Below are 20,701 nucleotides of genomic sequence, written 5' to 3' on the forward strand. Positions count from 1 at the left end.
TGCCATCCAACCATCTCATCCTCTGTCGTCCCCTTTTCCTCCTGTCTTCAGTCTTTCCCAGCATCAGGGTCGTTTCCAATGAGTCGGTTCTTCACATCAGGTGGCCAAAGTATTGGAGCTTCAGCTTCAGCGTCAGTCCTTCCAATGACTATTCAGAGCTGGTTTCCTTTAGGATGGACTGGTTGGATCTCCTTGCAGTCCAAGGGACTCTCAAGAGTCTTCTCCAACACCACAGCTCAAAAGCACCAATTTTTTAGCGCTCCAGCCTTCTTTATGTTCCAACTCTCACATCCATACATGACTGCTGGGAAAACCACAGCTTTGACTAGACGGACCTTTGTCAGCAAAGTAATGCCTCTGCTTTATAATATGCTGTCTAGATTGGTCATAGCTTTTCTTCCAAGGAGCAAACATCTTTTCATTTCATGGCTGCAGTCACCATCTGCAGCGATTTTGGAGGCCAAGAAAATAAAGTCTCTCACTATTTCCATCGTTTCCCCATCTATTTGCCATGAAGTGATGGAACTGGATGCCATGATCTTAGTTTTTTGAGTGTTGAGTTTTAAGCCAGCTTTTTCACTCCACTCTCTTCTTTCACTTTCATCAAGAGGCTCTTCAGTTCCTCTTTGATTTCTGGCATAAAGGTAGTGTCATCTGCATATCTGAGGTTATTGATATTTCTCCCGGCAATCTTGACTCCAGCTTGTGCTTCATCCAGCCCGGCATTTCACATGATGTACTTTGTATGTAAGTTACATAAACAGGGTGACAACATACAGCCTTGACATACTCCTTTCCCAATTTGGAACCAGTCTGTTGTTCCATGTCTGGTTCTAACTGTTGCTTCTTGACCTGAGTACAGATTTCTCAGGAAGCAAGTAAGGTGGTCTGGTATTCCCATCTCTTTGGAGAGTGCTTCATAAGTCTGATTTGCCTAGGTACTCAACTAACACAACTGGCTGTCTGCCGCTGCTTTTATGCTTGCTTCCTGACATCCTGGGCTTGAAATAAAGATACTGTAGTCTATATAGTACTGTACAGCGAAGTACCCAGAAGCATAACCACTGCAGAGGATGCATGCACATGACCACGTACACCCAACAGGTGAATGAACTTACGTGACTGGACATGCAAACACAGATTCACACCTTTGAAAGTTTGTTAAGTTGAAGTTTCGTATGTAGGGGACTTCCTGTAAAGGCTCCTATTGGTGCATAGAAATATGAGAACACACACAAGCTGTGTGTGTGTGAGCGTGTGTGTGTGTACATGGAGGGGGAGAGACAGAGGGACGGCTTGAGTTCCCACGTGCAGACTGCACAAGAGGGATCCACTGCACAGGATGGAGGAACGGTAGCCAGAGGTGAAAGAGCCCTGACCTCATGTTCGAATTAGTCATTTAATGTTCCTTTATTCCCCAGGCCTTGATCCGAGGCCAGGCCAGGCCAGGAGAGCTCATTCTGGTCAGACGGCGGGAAATTCCAGCACATGGAATGGTGTTGGTGGTCTCGGCTCTGCTGCCGGGAGCCCACACAGCTAACTCGGCTCCCTCCACTAATGAATGCGCCCACCCAGGTAGGACCCTCCCCTCCCGCCCTGCTCCCCCCTCCTCCCTCCCCGGGCCTGCCCGCTTCAACAGCCCGACGCCCCAACTGCCTTCCTGATGACTGCCCAAGGATTTGTTCGGGGGCACAGCATCTGTGAAATTAGACGGGGCCACATCAGCCTCGATCATGAGCCAAGTCCGAGACCCTTTCTGGATGGGATGCTCTGGGCAAGGGTCCGCAGGAGCTCCTTGCCCTCTCCCCGCCCTCCAGCTCTTGGCTTCTAGGACACCCCCCCACCCCCCATGGGTAAGAAGACAGCTGAGCACCTCTGCAGAGCACTCCACGCCTCGGAGGTGGGTCCCACAGAGCCTAGGTTGTTTTTCCTTGTAAGAATGTTAATCAAAGCAAAACGTTAACCCAACAAACAAATAAACAAAAGACCCCTAGTTGGCCCTGTGCATTCAAGGGTGGCCAGGGAAGGCAGCCTGAAGGGTTCCTTTATGACCAGAGGCGTTTTTTGAAATGAGACAGCAGTGACTGCTTTGTGAGGAAGTGGGGAGACAGTCCCTTCGTTATCCTCAGCCCTGCGGTGGTCCGGGGACCACCCCCGGAGCTGCCCTGTGATAACAGCCTGGGCTCAGGCCTTCTTCCCAGTGACTGCCCGTCCTGAATTGGACCACCAGCTATCTTCCTCCAAAAGAACAGCTCGGGGTCCCCCTGTAGAATAGATCTGGGAGCCCGCAGCCACCTCAAGACCTCTGTCTTGCAGCAGGCTGACTACCACGCACTTTCCTACTCCCAATACTGCTGACATATTGCTTTCGCTTTCACCTCTGAGCGGGAGGCTGAATGCGGGAGGTCGTGCCCATCCCCTCGGGAAGGCCTGGCCTCCAGCCTGAGCCCGCTCTGACCTGGGGCGGAGTGCGGGAGGGAGGAAGAGGCGCAGGAAGGAAGGGCCTGCGCTGGAAATGGCTGGCTGGGAATAATAAATGCACACACTGGCTTCTGAACGCGGCTCACCACATCCTGGGGAATCTGGAAAAACACTCCACCCCGCCTCTTGCCCCCCCACCCTCCACTCCCACCCCCGACAGAAGTTGGCTTTCACGAGGCTGCGGGAGACAGCACGGGGGCTTTGATAGTAACGGGCTTGTTAGTTCTGGGCTAACAGCCCTCCCAGGCCGCTCCGACTCCTTGCAAACACTTTCCTATTTTAGGTCAAGGAAGTTCATAAAAGCAAAGACTAGAGGTGACGGGAGGGGGAGAAGGCAAGGGAAAAAGAAGCAGTGGATGGCGAAGAGCTTATCAGCAGGCAGCCAGCGACCTCTGGAGGATCCGTGGGGTCTGGGGCACTTGCCCAGCTCTGGGTGCCGGGCACAGATAAAGCAAGGTGGCTTCGAGCCCCCGAAGGAGACCGAGACTCTTCTGGAACCCCCAGCTAAAGCTGAGGCTTAACCGAGTCCCGGAACACAGAGAAGATGCTTGAAAGTCCACCGGTCTCCCTATATTGAAGCATGATTATCTGTCTCTAGGGCGGATTCCTCCACCTGCCAGAAGAGGGCAGCACACACTTCTGCATTACCCGGAAAGCTGCGCTGCCCAGTCCAGAGGGAGGGCACCCCCAAATCTGGGGAGAACTCCTGAAATGAATAGCAGAAGCAGTAACAGCCATAGCTTGGTGCCTACTGCCTGAAGGGGCTTCCTAGGCGGCACTAGTGGCAAAGAACCCACCTGCCAATGCAGGAGACTTAACAAACGAGAGTTTGATCCCTGGGTAGGGAAGATCTCCCGGAGGAGGGCATGATGACCCACTCCAGTGGACAAAGGAGCTGATGGACAGAGGAGTCAGGTGGGCTATGGTCCATAGGGTCGCAAAGAGTCAGACACAACTGAAGCGACTTAGCAGTATTGTCTGAAGTGCTTCAGTGCGTTTATTCATTTAATCAATAAGACAGGGCAAGATAAGACACTATTATAATCTCCATATTAGAGACAAGGCAGCTGAGAGGTATAGAAATTAAGGGAACTTGCTATTGTAGCCTGAGACTACCTAAAACAGAGCTTGGACTGTTATAAAGCTATAATTATAATTTTAGCCCAAACTTTTTGGACTAAAAAATTATAGTCCAAGGACCAAATCGAGATTCAGTCCACTGCCTATTTCTGCACTGCCCTCAAACTAGGAATGATTTTTACATTTTTGGATGACTGGGGAAAAAAGTCAAAAGTCAAAAGAGAATAATACTTTGTGACCCTGAAAATGATGTGAAATTCAAATTTCAGTGTCCATAAATGAAGTGCATTGGAACACAGCCATGCCCATGTGTTTCCACATTGTCTGTGGCTGCTATAGTGTTCCAGCAGGGGAGCTGAGCAGTAGTGACATCCTAGATAGTCCAAAAGATCAAAAACTTTGCCAACCTCTGGAGCTAACAAAGAGAGCGCTAGTTGCTCAGTCGTGTCCTACTCTTTGCAGACCCCACGGTCTGTAGCCCACCAGACTCCTCTGTCCATGGCATTCTTCAGGAAAGAATAATGGAGTGGGTTGCATTTAAAGAATAATGGAGTGGGTTGCCATTTCCTTCTCCAGGGGATCTTCCCGACCCAGGGATCGAACCCAGGTCTCTTGCACTGCAAGTAGATTCTCTAATGTCTGAGCCACCAGGAAAGCCCTCAAACTAAGAGATAAGCACTACTTGTTTCCAGGCAGGAAAGACTGATGGCAGAACTGACACTTTACTAGATATGGGGTTAGGACAGACATCCCAGAGGGATCTGGAAGCAATATTGACCTCAATTCATTTTCTTTCCAATAGGGTAGCCCAAGGTCAAGCAGAAAGGAGGGTTTGACATTTCTCACGCACAGCCTCTAGGAAGTAACAGAATGTTAGATTTTAAAAGAACTATGGGAAATCTCCACACTGTTCTTGCAATCCCACTTCTGGGCATACACACCGAGGAAACCAGATGTGAAAGAGACACATGTACCCCAATGTTCATCACAGCACTGTTTATAATAGCCAGGACATGGAAGCAACCTAGATGCCCATCAGCAGACGAATGGATAAGGAAGCTGTGGTACATATACACCATGGAATATTACTCAGCCATTAAAAAGAATTCATTTGAATCAGTTCTAATGAGATGGATGAAACTGGAGCCCATTATACAGAGTGAAGTAAGCCAGAAAGATAAAGACCATTACAGTATACTAACACATATGTGTTCCAAATATGGAATTTAGAAAGATGGTAACGATAACCCTATATGCAAGACAGAAAAAGAGACACAGATGTACAGAACAGAATTTTGGACTCTGTGGGAGAAGGTGAGGGTGGGATGTTTCGAGAGAACAGCATCAAAACATGTATATTATCTAGGGGTGAAACAGATCACCAGCCCAGGTTGGATGCATGAGACAAGTGCTCGGGCCTGGTGCACTGGGAAGACCCAGAGGAATCGGGTGGAGAGGGCGGTGGGAGGGGGGATCAGGATGGGGAATACATGTAAATCCATGGCTGATTCATGTCAATGTATGACAAAAAACACTACAATATTGTAAAGTAATTAGCCTCCAACTAATAAAAATGAATGGGAAAAAAATAATAAATAAATAAAGAAAGAACTATGGGAACCGCCTTCCATATTTCATCAAGACTAAGATACATACTTTTTTCACACTTGACATCTTTGAAATCAGACTGTGTCTTACCATCAAAATCTTAACAAAAGTTTAAGTTTATTTTGGTTACTTGTCTGTTTCTTATTGGAAAATACAGCTACTATACTTACAACTAATGAAGGGCAAAAGCTAGAGAGACGACTCAATCCAAGTGTGGGACTCTAAACACACATCCCTGGGGCCAGCACATCATAGGTACCCAAGGGAGGGATCTTAGGACTTTACTTAGGAAGTTAGAATTCTTATCAGGGCAACTATTTTAGCAGGAGTATGTTAGGCTATCCCACTGTCTTCCATAGTTAGGAAGGAGTACATCTTTGCAAACTCAGTAGAGAGGCCCATCAGTCTTCATAAAAAAGGGATAAGCATGATCCAGCAATTCCACTCCTGAGTATCTATCCAAAGAAAACAAAAATACTAACCCAAAAAGATATCTTCATCCTCCTATATATTGCAGCATGATCTACAATAGTCACACATAATGGACACAACCTGGGCTTCCCTGTAGCTCAGTTGGTAAAGAATTTGCCTGCAGCGCAGGAGACCTGGGTTCGATTCCGGGTCTTCTAGAGAAGATGACGAAGAAGAAGAAGATGGATATCAGGTGCAGCAAGGGCGGGTGAAGCGGGGACTGTGAGGGCGGTGCAGCCAAAGGAGGGAGAAGACAGAGGTGTCACGCTGCCACGGGGTCACCGGCCCCGACTCCAGGAGGACGTGAAGGGAGCCACAGCCGGATGGACAAAGAGAAGGACAAGAACAGCTTTGCTGCGACTGCATCTCCAGCCCCATGTCAGGAACACTTGTCACTCTCTGGGGCGGCCGGTCTGCCTTCATCTGGCCCAAAGGCTGTGGTCCAACACCCGCCTCCAGCACAGGGCTCTGGGAGTTGACTTTGCTGTCTCTCTCGCCCTGAGCTTGTTTTATGACACCCCCCCCTACCCCTCCACACACACACACACACCTTGTTTTTCTTCCTCACCTCCTTCTAGAATATGTTGCCCCTGTGAGTGGTTATAAAGCCTTTCTGGTTCGAGTGGAGTATACATTTTAAAATAGAAAGAAAGCCCCCAGGATAGACGGAAACAGAGACGGAAATAAGAGAGAAAGCCAGACTTGAGGCGGCAGGAGGTGAGGGAATTCCAAGGGAGTCTTGAAAGACCAAAATCAGCTAAGTTGGAAAAAGAGCACTTAGCAGAGAAAGAGGTGGGATCCGCAGTCTCACATATCCGCAGATACGTGAGAAAGGAATATGGAAAGGTGGGAAGGAAAAGCTGCATAGGATCTGTTTGGATTAGACACAAACAGGTGGGTTTGGGACTCTTAGACCTCTTACGAGAGGGAGAGAGCCCCGTGGATGTGGACGGATAAAGGAAGGAATGTGCAAACATGTACAGACCAGGAGAAACGACGGATGGATTTGTATCCTTAGTCCACAGGTACGTACGTGTCCACTCACTCTCCAACCAAGAAGGAAATGGAGAAAAGTACATGAGGATGTGCCACAAGCCAAAAATGAGACAGTCATGGGGCAGGGGTATTAATATATCTAGGGACATGTGATAGGGCTGGAGGAATTAACAAAGGACTTTAAAAAGAGTGAATAAGAATAAAGAACACAAAACACACATGAGATTCCTCTGTCGATTGTCTGGAACCTGCAGTGTGTACAAAAAGTGAGATAAACCAGTAGGTGGATAGGGCGAAAGCAGAAAGAAAAAGAGAAGTTGGGGGAAAAAGAAAGTAAAATATAGTATTTATGCCTGGATTACGGTAAATAGCTAAAATGAGTTCTTTGATAGCCAAGGGGTTCGGTAGAGTATGTTCAAACAGCAGTTTGAGGGTAAGAAATGCAAAATGCAAGATGGATATTCAAAGAGAGAAGCCCAGGTCATCTTATGAGATAACCAAGAAGAGCAGGGGTGACCAGGTAAAGCAAGGTGTCAAAGAAACCCCTCGAGGGAATGGACACACCCCAGAAGCCACACTGACATCGCAGTGGGCAGAACGCTGAGCCAGTGTGGGGGCCGGGGGAGAGGGGACTTGGAGCTGCTGAGTCTGAGGGTTGCCATCCAGTCTCAGAGGTCTGGGTGCCATGGCTGTGTCTATGAGGAAAGTGAGCGAGAAGTGCCAGGAGGGGGACTCACAGACAGGGAAGGCCATGAGGCACAGAACCAGCAGCGTGGATGGAAATGGCCTCTGCCGGGCGGAGGCAGGATGCAGGGTGAAGGTGCAGTGGAGTGCAGAGAACGCCAGGCTTGTTACTGGGCATGCCAAAGGAGAGACGGACGAAGCTCGTGCCTTCCCTGCCCTTCCCCACCATCCTCCTGCTTCAGAGCTCTATAAACTTTCAAGGCTGAACAAATCACATAACTCTTCCCTGCAAGGTTGGAAGACAGATGTGTGGGGCCCAGAGCAGGGACTCCCGCAGCCAAAGCTAAATGAAGGGCCGCTCTCTCCCATCTCAAAGACGCCCTTCCCTGGGCCACGTGGGCTCTCCGCTTCTGCTGCACCTCCACTTTCCAAGGGAGAAGGGCCCGTCTCCTGGTCAGCCTGGCCAGTCTGTTGAGTAGGGTCTGAAGAACGGGCTGATGCAGATGAGAGAGACAGTCAGAGAAGGCTGCCTGAGGAGGCGTACAGAAAACTGAACACAAGAAGCAAAGTCTCCCAGGAGCTGTGCGGTGATTTATATCACAGATCAAACTTTGTCGTAACGCTTTTCTTCCTCATCTTCACGATCCCCCCACCGCCGGGCCCCCTTCCTCACTTGCTAGTCCTTCTTAATCATCCTCCCCAGCTCCTTCTTCCTCTGGTCCCCTCTGATCACACTTAATGGGTGATCCTACTGGTGATCCTGCTGGCCCTAGAGCTCTCCTCTCCTCACTCATGGACTCCCTCAGGGACCAGAAATCCACACTCAAGTCCCTTCACATCGCAGGTTCCAACATCCATGGACCAAGAGAGCAACTGCCTACCTTGGATTGGAAGAAAATGCATCTAGGAAATGGGAAACAGAATTAAACAAGTCAAAAAGAGACTAAATGGTTGGGAGGTTTGGAATGCTCGTTAGGGCTCACGAAGCAAGAGCTGAAGCAGTAGTTTCTGATGCCAGTTTTCGTGTTTATCTCATTTTTGCTTTAGGAATAATCAAAGTGAACATTTAAAGAGCATTTACATTGTGTCAGGCACTGTGCTAAAGGATTCATAAGCATCTAATTATGAATAACATGACTGTGCATGACAAACCTTGGATATGTTCTTCATGGCCCTGTTTGGCAGATGATGAAATTGACAGCATCACTAAGTATATTTTAACAGATGCAGAAACAGACTCTGCACTCCCTGCTCTGTCTTCACACTTTCCCCGTTCCCTCCCCACGCCCGCCAATCTCTGTATGTCCTCTTTTCTTCATGCCAGGACCCCGTCATTGGATTTAGGGGCCACACTAAATCAGTAGTGTGAGACCTTAACTAATCACCTTGAGACCCTTAACTAATTACATCTGCAAAGACTCTATTTCCAAATAAGGTCACTCTCTGAGGTCCTGGGTGGACATGGATTGTGGGGACAACACTCAACATATTACAGGCTCCAAAGAGCCACAAAGCAAGAGCACTGAGCATATTTAAACTATTTCCCACGTGTTTCTCCTTTTTCTTGTCCCTAAAAGGCCACCCTCCCTATGGTACCTCTTCATGTACCTCTAATGACTACCTTGCCCACAGGGTAAAATCCAGGGCCCCCCCCCCACCTCCCCTCCCCACCCCGGCTGCCATCCAACTCCAGATGCTTCTCCTGGTCTCTGTCACTGGAGTCTTCTCACCCTCCCCACATCCTCCACCCTGTGCTCCCGGTCAAATGACCCCCCTGAATCTTTACGACCCAGTTGAAATCCCTTAGGAAGCTTTCTCAGATGACCCAGAGGTAAATCCCTGCTGCTCTGAACCCCTTGGGAGATAACTCTTTTCTCTGCTCACAGGCCAACTAACCAGCCCTTCAGACTCCCCTTGATGAAGTCATCACCCACCTCTTGTCCTGTTATCGTTGCAAACGTAAGCCTTTTCTTCTGCACGAGTCAGGCCTCAAAGACTGGGTTGGTGTCTTTTTCTAGAATCTAGTTTTGTGCCTGGCACCCCCAGGTCTGCAGGAGCTGTCACTGAACCCTTTACTTTCCCACTGCACCAACAGTTCCTGCCAGAAGTTCTCTCTCATCTCATGCGTGGCTGTCTTTCCTGGTCACCTTGGTCCAAAGAGGTGCCTTTCTCCTCCGGGCTCGTGGAGCAGTAAGATCCAAGGTGGTCCAAGCCAATGGGCCACCTGGTTTCAGGATCCATTGTATGATCACCTGTTGTATATTCAATTTCTCACTCATTCTTGAAGATGCCAGAAGTGCTGTTCAACCAATCACTATTCATTTACTCATTCATTCACAAAGTTTTCGTGACACCCTTGCTCTGCCTGGCTCAGGGCTAGGCTCCATCTTCCTATTCAGGGGACCAGCAAACTTCCTCATCCTTCTTCCTTCTCCTCCCAGGGACTAACACAGTTCTTCAAGGGTCACACATTCTCAATGGGACAGTGCTATTCAAATCACTTTAACTCAAGCTAAAGGACCAGGTCAAATGAGGGACTAAAAATGCTATCAACTTATGCAACTTCCCTGGCAGTCCAGTGGTTAAGAACATGCCTTCCAATGCAGCAGATGAGGGTTTGATGCCTGGTAGGGGAACTAAGATCCCGCGTGCCTCGGGGCAACTAAACCAGAGAGTTGCAACTACTGAACCCACACGCCACAACTAGAGAGAAGCCTGTGCACTGCAACGAAGATCCCACATGCCACAGCTAAGGCCTGATGCAACCATAAATAAATAAATAAATATTATATATATATATATATATATATATATATATTTATATATATACACACACACACACACACACACACACACACACACACATACACACACACACACATACATATAAACACTGCCAATTTAGGACTTCCCTGGTGGCACAGTAGATAAGAATCTGCCTGCCAGTGCAGAGGACATGGGTTCGATCCCTGATCGGGGAAGATTCCACATGCTGCAGGGCAACTAAACCTAGGGGCCACAACCACTGAATCTGTGTGCCTAGAGCCTGTGCTCCTCAAGAAGAGAAACCACCACTCTGAGAAGCCTGAGAGCTGCAACAAAGAGCATCCCCTGCTGGTCACAACTAGAGAAAGCCCTTGAAAAGCCACAAAGAGCCAGTGCAGCCAAAAATAAATAAGTAAATTCTGTCAACTTAAACAAGGGGCTCAAACCCCTCTGAGAAGGCAGCAGAGGCCACCAAGCCTGAGCTCTGTGGCCAAGGCCCGAAGTTAAGGGGCAAATGGAGGAGGAGCCCTTCCCTGGTGGCTGGCGGCCCGGACGGTACACAATCCACCTGCAACGTGGGAGACCTGGGTTCGATCCTTGGGTTGGGAAGATCCCCTGGAGGAGGGAATGGTAACCCACTCCAGTATTCTTGCCTGGAGAATCCCCATGGACAGAGGTGCCTGATGGGTTACAGTCCATGGGATCGCAGCGACGAAGCAGCAGGAAAATGAGCCAGGCTTTGAGAAGAGGTTCCCGGCATTCTCTGCACTGGCCGTGGTGGTGGCGGAGGCGGGTGGGGTGTGCAGAGGGTCAGGCTCTGCCTTGAGCGGTCACCATAGTGGTGACAGCTCTGTCCCATCATGGCCCCTGGTCAACCCCCTGAGAAGTCTTTTAGGGACCAGACAGCAGCCTCAATGTGCTGTTCTAATCAGGACTTCTGTGAACAGAGCAAGGTTGTGAACTGGGGATAAACGGACAGTAGGATTCCTAGGTAGTGCCGAGGTAAAGAATCCGCCTACCAATGCAGAAGATGCAAGAGATGCCAGTTTGATCCCTGGGTCAGGAAGATATCTCGGAGGAGGAAACGGCAATCCACTCCAGTATTCTTGCCTGGGAAATCTCATGGACAGAGCAGCCTGGCGGGCTACAGTCCATAGGGTCACAAAGAGCCAGACACAACTTAGCGACCGAGCCACGCATGGCCAAGGCAGGACCCTGTGCGCAGTGTATCATGATGTGCACCAAGGCAGGCTCAGAGCGCAAACAGCATCCCTCTTCTGATTCCACAATAAGGACCACCGGCCTCTTTTCCTGCACTGGCCAGAAAGCAACATCTAACACCCTCTCCACTGCATCAAGAGGCCTCAGAATGAACAGATAAAAGCACTGGTTCCAGGTGCTTCTCTGGTGAGTATCTGAAGGTGCCCTGGGCAGGGGACGGCACCAGGGTGGGCGGCTGGGCGGAAGGGGGCCACTCACCAGCGTTGCTCTGCTGCTTCGTGTTTTTGATGTAAGCGGAGAACTTGGCGAAGATGTCGATGCCTGCCGTGTTGGATTCCCGATGTTTCGCAGCCAGCCTGGGGTACCTGGAAGGCAAGATGTGTTCTCAGGTGAGTGAGAACTCGGAGGTCCTTTAAGGGAGAGCCTCTTTCAGTCACCTCATGATGAAACACTCTTGTCTTCAGCAGGATCTGTAAGTCTTTTGAGGTTTCTCCAACCTATTCTGTAGGGAGGGTGGGCACTAGTTCAACGACAGTGCCTGTGAGGGGCCTGGATTTTACCCCGTGGGCAAGGCAGTTGTTAGAGGTACGTGAAGAGTCACACAGGGAGGGTGGCCTTTTAGGAACAAGAAAGAGGAGAAGCACATGGGAAACATTTAAACATATTCAGTGATCTTGCCTACTTGCTATTTGGAGCCTGTAATGTGTTGAGTGTTATCTCTACAACCCGTGTCCACCCAGGACCTCAGAATGTGACCTTATTTGGAAATAGAGTCCTTGCAGATGTAATTAGTCAAGAGTCTCAAGGTGAGATAGTACTGATTTAGTGTGGTCCCTAAATCCAATGATTGGTGTCATCATAAAAAAAAAAGCAGACACAGAGCTGGGGTGGGAGGAGGGGGCATGTGAGTCCGAAGAGGGCAAACTTGTTTGTAGCAGAATCCATGGCTTTGACCCCATTGGTGCCATCAAAACAAGCCGTTCTGATTTTCAAAAGACATTATTTCATGAGCATTCTACATGAATGGCCAGGCAAGAGTGGACGGAAGTGGGGGAGGGGCAATTGCTTGACCATCATAATCACTAAGTATGTGGACTTTTGTGATCTTTGGGTGAAGAGTGGACTTCCAGCTGTTTGGCTACTTTATGTTTAAAACACAAAATTCTTTTTTTTTTTTCTGGTTTAATGTTTTAAATAACTTGAAGCAAAACATCTTTAACAAGTATTTGTTTTTCTTTCATTGTTTTTTTTTTTTTGTTCCTTCACTGACCCATTAGCTAGGGCCACCTACTTCTGGACCATGTTGAGTGGCTGTTTAATTTCAGATACTGCCATTGGACGGGTCTTCCAAAAGTCACCGGGTCCAGCCGTCTGCCCTTGGGCAGATACGAGGCATTATCTCCCTAATTTTACAGGGAAGCAATTGGAGACCAGAGAAGTTAAATGACCATTTGAGGTCATTTATTATTTGAGGTCATTTGAGGTCATTATTATTATCATAGATGATAAATAGTGAAGGGGCCATGAGAACCTGGTTCCTGGGCGCTGGAGCACCGATCCCCTCACTTCCTCTCTTCTCTGACATCAGTAAAAGCTTACTTGTACTGAGTGTCCACTCTGTGCCAGATTCATCATTTATTCCTCACAATTCCACTGTTACTGTCATTAGCTTTCTTTCCCACAGGAGACAACCAAGGTGCAGAGAAGCTAAGCAATTTGTCTAAGCTCAGGAGACCAGGCGTCAGAGGCAAGAATCCAACCCAGGTACTTTCACTTTGGAAGCCCAGCTCTTAAGGTCCGTGTCCTGCGGCCTCTCCTCTGCTGTTTACCCCCCAAGCCGCCAAACACTCCCTGGAGCTGGGCTGAGCGCCATGAAGGAACTGCTGTCAGACGCCACCAGGGGGCGCTCTGCGCAGGTTCTGCACTCATCTCCCCGAATACACTGGGAATTATCAATTCATCTGCTCTGACTGCAGACACAAAGTGATTGTCCCTACCAAATGCTAGGTAACCTTCCAAGATGAGGGAATTTAGGATTATCCGTCCCTATTTTGGCTTTCCCACATTGAATCTTAGAACTGAATGTCTTAAATTATTATCAATACATACAAAGTACTCCTTGTTTTGCTTGATAAATAATAAAAACAGAAGGGACTAGATAATGCATTTTATATTTGGGTTTGTTGGTTGTTTTTTTCCTGCCATTATTTGATCAGACTTCCACTCATCCAACCATTTCTTCATGACCAGTGTGGGCCAAACATGAGTGGGTGGTACCAAATTTAAGTTGGGTGACAAAAGGCCATGTGTCCAGGGAGACTATGCTAGTTCCATCCTGTGTTGTAAATAGTATGAGTCATTGAGATTTGACTTTATAGCATAATGTCCCACTTGAAGATTGTTCTGGTAAGAAGTGTATCTTCAAATATTAACCTCACAGATTTTGGTAACTAGACTTGGGGCAACTACTATTCAGGATGTTAAGTACTTTTATTTTAGCTCCATATTTACACTGTATTTTAAATATGCAGATGAGCGGGTTCCAGGGTACCTTTTGTTTCTCTAAAAGGCTAACAAATAGTGCTTTATCTATAGAAATATCTTTGAAGTAAGATTGTAATGTGATCAGGTGACAAAGTGATGGGCAATTTCTCTAACTCAGGGGTGAGCCAGCTATGGCCTGTGGGCCAAATCCAGCCCAACATTTGTTTATGTGGCTCCCAGGAGCTAAAAACAGTTTATACACTTTTAAATGATTGAAAAAATCCAAAGAAGATATTATTTTTTATGTGTGAAAATAATAAGAAATTCCAATTTCAGCATTCACAAATAAAACACAGCCACATCCATGTGTGTATATATTGTCAATGGCTGCTTTGTCAAATGTTCCCCTGGTGGTTCAGCTGGTAAAGAATCCACCTGCCAATGCAGGAGACTCAGGTTCAATCCCCGGGTCAGGAAGAATTCCCTGGAGAAGGAAATGGGAGCCCACTCCAGTATTCTTTCCAGAAAGGTTGGGCGACCTCACTCATGGAAATTTCTCTCCACTCTGTTTTTAAGATATCTTATTTCCAAAGCATGCATTTTAGATATGCACTTAAGCTTCATTCTGGGAAGCGAAACAGTTGGCCATTCATCAAAACAATTTTTTTTTTTATAAATAGTGGCAAAAGAAAAGATATGATTGCAGATGGAAATGCTCTGATTGGCTGAGAGTTCCAACTGACGTCTCACTGACTCACCATAGGCCACCATGCCCCCGAACAAAAGAACAGCATGCAACTAAACCAACATGCAGTCATGCCAGGGGTTAGGCCCTGTCCCTGACATTGGGGATACATTGGAAGAAAAGAGAAGACAATCATCTCGTCCTCAGGGGGTGACCTCTGCTGATTCCAGGGCCTCTCCTGGCAGCCTGAGTGTTGACCTTGCATTTCTTAATGAGCTGAAAAGTGGAAGGTTGTCCCCTCTCTCCCTGACTTCAAACTCCATACAGTAAGCCCCCTACATACGAACCTGCCAGTTGCAAACTTTCAAAGATGCAAACCTGTGTTCACATATCCAACCATGTAAGTTAGTTCACAGCCATGAAATTAAAAGACGCTTACTCCTTGGAAGGAAAGTTATGACCAGCCTAGACAGCATATTGAAAAGCAGAGACATTACTTTGCCAACAAAGGTCTGTCAAGTCAAGGCTATGGTTTTTCCAGTGGTCATGTATGGATGTGAGAGTTGGACTATAAAGAAAGCTGAGCACTGAAGACTTGATGCTTTTGAGCTGTGGTGTTGGAGAAGACTCTTGAGAGTCCCTTGGACTGCAAGGAGATCCAACCAGTCCATCCTAAAGGGAGATCAGTCCTGGGTGTTCATTGGAAGGACTGATGCTAAAGCTGAAACTCTGATACTTTGGCCACCTGATGCGAAGAGCTGACTCATTTGAAATGACCCTGATGCTGGGAAAGATTGAAGGCAGGAGGAGAAGGGGATGACAGAGGATGAGATGGATGGATGGCATCTCTGACTCAATGGACATGAGCTGGGATAAACTCCGGGAGTTGATGATGGACAGGGAGGCCTGGCATGCTGCTCTCCACGGGGTCGCAAAGAATCAGACACGACTGAGCGACTGAACTGAACTGAAGTTAGTTCACGTGTCTGGCACAAATAGTCTGTGCATGCATCCTTTATAAGTAGCTGTGCTTTTCTGTACTTTATAGTCATGTATAGAGGACAGTATCTTTATTTAAAGCCCAGAATGTTTGGAAGTGAGCATAAAAGCAGCAGTGATATAGCTGGTACTGCTAGCGAGTGCCAGCTATTGCATCGTACTACTATACTTTTCAAGGTCCTGTATTGTAAGAATAAAGATGTTTTATTATTTTGTATTTGTTTTTTATGCATTATTTGTGTATAAAGCATTTAGACCTTTTACAGTACAGTACTATCTTGCCGATTGTGTCCGTTTCATTCCTAGGCTAACTTTGTCCAACTTACGAACAAATTGGACTTGGGCACAGCACTCCCAGAAAGGAACTTATTCGTATGTAGGGAACCTGCTGTACTTTCAACCACTATGCCATCCTGTCTTTGGTACTGAGGCTGCTGCTCCACCTCCCAAAGAACCAACAAGAACCTTCGTGATTATTACTACTGTGAAATATCCATAGACATGTCTCAAAATAATGAACTCAAAGTGTGTTCCACTTTGGCTCTGAGCCCTGTTAATACCTGCCTGACAGCTGACTGACTAAATGACAAGACATGTAACTAGTCCACTAGTTCCCTCTCCTGAATTTTTACCTCTGTTTATTTTAAACAACAACCAGCTCTGGTAAAGTGCTTTGAGAGACTCACGGAATCACAGAACTTCTGCTGAAAGGCATCTTCAGAGATGAGGGAATGCGGAAAGTCTGAGAGGGGGCGAGGTTTGCCCAAGGTCATCCAACAAGCACTGTGTAGGAGGGAGGCCAGACTCTGGGGTCCTGACCCTCACTGATGGATCCCGCTAACTCGGGCCATTCCACCAGGAGGAAAGGCAAAGGCCAGCACGTCAACTATAATCCCGATGATTCCCTGTGGAGCATTAACTGGGTCAGTCTAACCAGGGGGATGGAAGCGAGTCTCATTTAGAAACTACTTGAGACCTCCTGGATTCCTCATTTTGACACCAAATGCTTTGTGGAACCAAATGTAATCTTTTAAAAAGATTGTTGGAGTGTTTGTATGTGGTTTTTTTTTTCTTTTTCCTTTAAAACATAAAACTAAGGGGAAAAAGCACAATTTCTTGGCTCTCTGGCAGCTTTAACAAACAGTGGTGTGATGAGAAACACATGCCCACTGGCGCTTGCGGAACAGAAAAGGGGGTTCTGCCGCCCCCTAGAGAACCAGGAGGCCGGCCTGCCCTCCTCCGGGACCCCGGGACACGGGCCGCCCAACCGACCTCCCAGTTAGAGGCGGTGGGAAGGCAGCCGAGGCGGATGACTTCGCTGCGGGCCGAACAGCCGGTCTCTCCTTGTGCGGCTGAACAACTGGCTTGCTGACATTTCTGGGAGGTAATTAAGGCACCTGCCCCAGCCTGACCCACTCTAAGGCACCGAAGGGACACTCCGGGGGGCTCCGCAATGGATGATGGTCTCATCCCTAGGACCCCACCTTGGTAGCCTTCTGGAGTTGTGCGTTTTAACAGTTTTGAGGTTCTGCTGCCCGGGTTTGGTGGATTATAGGGTCTCTGATATGTCAGGAATGGACTGAGTACAAAGCTCCTACATAGACTGCAGTCCGGAGGCCTGCATCCGGAGGACCAGATGAAGCAGAACTCAGGAGAGGTGGAGAGGGAGGGGAAGAGGCAGCATCTATGTCCTGCACTGCTTAGCCCGATTTGGACCAGGGAAAACTTCCAGTAGCTGATGATACCATGATGAATCTGATGACGGCCCTCCTCTGGAAGAATCTGCCTGTACACACGGGCATATGATTCTCAGGGGGTCTCATGGGCCCTTTGGTCCCTTTAGGGATGTAGACTGGAGAGTCCCCCCCAAAGGCACTGCTGGATGGGGGTGGAGGGAGCCTGGCTAAGATGGGTGTGAAGGGTCATCCTTTCCCAGGGGAGACAGTGGACACTGAGAGCAGGAAAGAGACTCCATGGAGGGGTCACAGGGCATGACTGGCAGAGCCAGGAGTGGACCTAGGGCCTCCAGACTCAGCCCAGCCCTGCACACTTCCATCTACTGGGCTGGCTATCCATCCTCCCAACTGTTCCAATTCCCCATTCTCTACTGGCCTTGATAGAAGCAGGCACTCCCACAAGCAGGTGTTACTTCTAAAAGGGAAAACACTAACTTCATGGTGGACATTCCCCTCTGGGTCTCCCGGGCAAAGTCAAAACTCTATGTAGTTGTCGAAAATAGCATTTATTTTCTGTTGTTGCATCTCAAACCAGCGCCAGCCATGAGGTTAAGTCCCAAGGGATGGAAGATGGAGCCTGAGCCCTCTGGGGGTCCTTTCAGCACAGTGGTTGGCTGGTGTCCCATTCAGAGATGTGTGTGGCTAAGCTGGGTGTTCCAGATGAGGCTGACGGGCTGACTTAATCAATTCATTTATTTTTCAAGACTTCTGGACTTGAGGCAGCTTTCCATGCTCAGTATGAAAATAAACTGTCCTAACGGGGATGACCAAGAATACACTTTCAGGAAGAATGTACAAATGATTGAGGCTTAATCAGATCACAGTGGTTGAAAGTGTTAAGTTACTCAGTGGTGTCCAACTCTGCAATATCATGGACTGCAGCCTGCCAGGCTCCTCAGTCCATGGGATTCTCCAGGCAAGAATACTGGAGTGGCTTGCCATTTCCTTCTCCAGGGGATCTTCCTGACCCAGGGATTGAACTCAGGTCTCCTGCAGTGCAGGCAGATTCTTTACCATCTGAGCCACTAGTGGAGATCCTCAATGTGAATGACAAAACACTTTTAGGAAGGATGTACAAATGATCGAGGCTTGATGAGATCACAATGAGGAGTTAAATTTAACAGTGATTTGACAGATGTGTGACCTTGGGCAAGTTACTTAACCTCTCCAAGCCTCAGCTTCTCCATCTGCAAAATTAGGATGCTAACAGCACTTATCTTTCGAGGCACACCATTGAGGGCTGTAACAGCCCCAGTGGCCTAATGGATGAGGCGCTGGCCGTCTAAGCCAGGGATTGTTGGTTCTAGTCCCACCTGGAGTGGTATGATACAGGCTTCCCTGGTGGCTCAGATAGTAAAGAATCTGACTGCAGTGCAGGAGACCCAGATCCGCTCCCCGGGTCTGGAAGATCCCCTGGAGGAGGGCATGGCTACCCACTGCAGTATTCTTGCCTGGAGAATCCCATGGACAGAGGAGCCTGGCGGGCTACAGTCCATCGGTTCGCACAGAGTCAGACACGACTGAGAGAATGTTTCAGCTTCAAGTGAGGGCTATAGCGATATCTGTAAAAAACAAAGCTTTCAAATCAATGCAAAAAAGTCATCTTTCTTGTCAGGCCACTTATGTCACCTATTAAAGTGAAAGTCGCTCCATCATGTCCAACTCTCTGCGACCCCATGGACTATACAGTCCACGGAGTTCTCCAGGCTAGAATTTCACCTACTAAGTATGTTCTAAAATCCCTCTTGCCTCTCTGCTCCCATCTCACTGTCACTGCCTGAGCCCAGCCTTCTAGTCTGTCTTACCTGGTATGTCACCAACTGGCTCATCCTAGTTGATTTCTAGGAGCTTCCATCCTCTGCTCTCCCTATATTCCCCCATCCCCCAAAGAACCTGAAAACGGACTCTACAACACCTTTGCTTAAAGCTTTTCAGGGACAAGCCTGCAGGATTAAGTTTGCTAACGTCTTCCTCTGTGTGTGTTAATAATATTATTGCCCCGGGTTCTCTTTTTGCTAAAGGTGATTGTTTGAATCTCTGATTTCAATCCAGGTACAATGCACATGTCTAGTTTCCAGCAGCTTTTAGGATTTCAGGGCTCTTCTCTCCTCTTTCCCATTAGGAGCAACTTACCTATAGAACAAGAACCCATAGTGCTCTGGTCTCTCCCTTCCCTGACCTCATTTTCAGAAGTCAAACTGCTTTCAGTACATTTTTTTTTTTCATGTTTAATTATGGGCTCCGACCAGACAGGGTCAGATTTATGGATCTTATTCATACATTGGTGTGGTTTTAAGTCACGGGATTACCTCTCTCCTGGCTGACTTTTCACTTCACTTTGTCGACCTTTCAGCTCTTGTTCTGCCATGAAGGAGCCTCTGCCCCACCTCAGGCAGAGGGGCCTGGAGAGAGGGCGTGTTTAGGGGGCATCAGCTCTAGGGGGTTGGGCTTTGTAGGGCAGGCTAGAGACAGGCAGCCCTCTGGGGGTGAAGAGGGCTGTATGGGACTCTCTCTTTTCAAAGAGAGGCCTGAGCCCTGAGTCGATGAGGCTCTTTTGGAAATCTACTCCCGGGATCTAGAGAAGCACACGGAACCCTCCCCGTCATTAGCTCCGGGAAGAAGCAGCTCATTACTTTTCAGGGGTCAAAGTCTCCTCCAGGAACTCCTCGATCTTATTGACGTCTGTCTTCACATCCCCGTTGAACGTCAGGAAGGGTGGATGGGTACCAGGGGCGAGGTTGTGCAGGTCAGCAGGCTTTCTGCAGAGAGGAGAGAGCAAGGTTCAGGGGGTGGCTTATACCAGGGCACTTCATGGACATGGAGACCTGGGGTGTATCGTTCATTATGTATCGTTAGCAAAAACAGAGCTGGAATGGGATGTAGGGCAGAGAAGGGTGAAGTTTCTGGAAGAACGTGGTGTGATATAGGAAATCCGGCCGGTGGCATTCAGTAATAGGAGCAAGACAGGATGGACTTTGGAAAAAGCAGAGCCTGATCACAGGTGACTATCTAAGCTAGAGCCAAGCTTCCAATACCCAGGGCAGAAGTTGGGGTTTGCTTTCAAAAGGTCCTTCACTTATTTGCTTAACAAAAATGTATTAGGCAGAATCCCGAACTTTGAATATTCACGAATTCAGTCATGCTTTTCCACTAAGAACGATATTCTGTGTTCTTCAAGGTTTGCACAAGAGGAAGGAAGTGACATTGTGTTTGACATGGGTCCTTATTCAAGTCAGAAGGCGGGAGTGGGGATGGAGCAAAGAGGCGGGGAGAAGGGCCAGCAGATGGATGGAGGACCTGGGGACGGAGAAGACTGCACAGCGAACAGAAGGAGGAGGAGAAATCATGATGGAAACTTCCCGGGGCAGGGCTGGGACATCAGAGTCACCCCAAACCCTCTCTCTGAGAATGAGCACTCCCTGTGGGAGGCAGGCGTGGGGGGGAAACAGTAGAGAGAGGAACCAAGAGAGTAAATAAGGGGGAAGAGGAG

At 48.2% G+C, this 20,701-nt stretch overlaps 1 protein-coding gene across 2 annotated transcripts in view; it reads right to left on the reverse strand.

Annotated features, from left to right (window-relative positions):
- The window catches only part of CLIC5 (chloride intracellular channel 5), a 162,653-nt gene that overhangs the window by 25,781 nt on the left and 116,171 nt on the right, over positions 1-20,701 (reverse strand). For both annotated transcript variants that reach the window (XM_043449464.1, XM_043449465.1), the window contains exons 3-4: positions 19,845-19,970; positions 11,566-11,672 (exon numbers count right to left, since the gene is read on the reverse strand). In XM_043449464.1, the coding sequence (XP_043305399.1) occupies positions 11,566-11,672; positions 19,845-19,970 (233 nt within the window). The remainder of the gene's footprint in view (positions 1-11,565; positions 11,673-19,844; positions 19,971-20,701) is intronic.

The sequence above is a fragment of the Cervus canadensis genome, chromosome 28, assembly GCF_019320065.1.
Source record: "Cervus canadensis isolate Bull #8, Minnesota chromosome 28, ASM1932006v1, whole genome shotgun sequence".
NCBI lineage: Eukaryota > Metazoa > Chordata > Mammalia > Artiodactyla > Cervidae > Cervus > Cervus canadensis.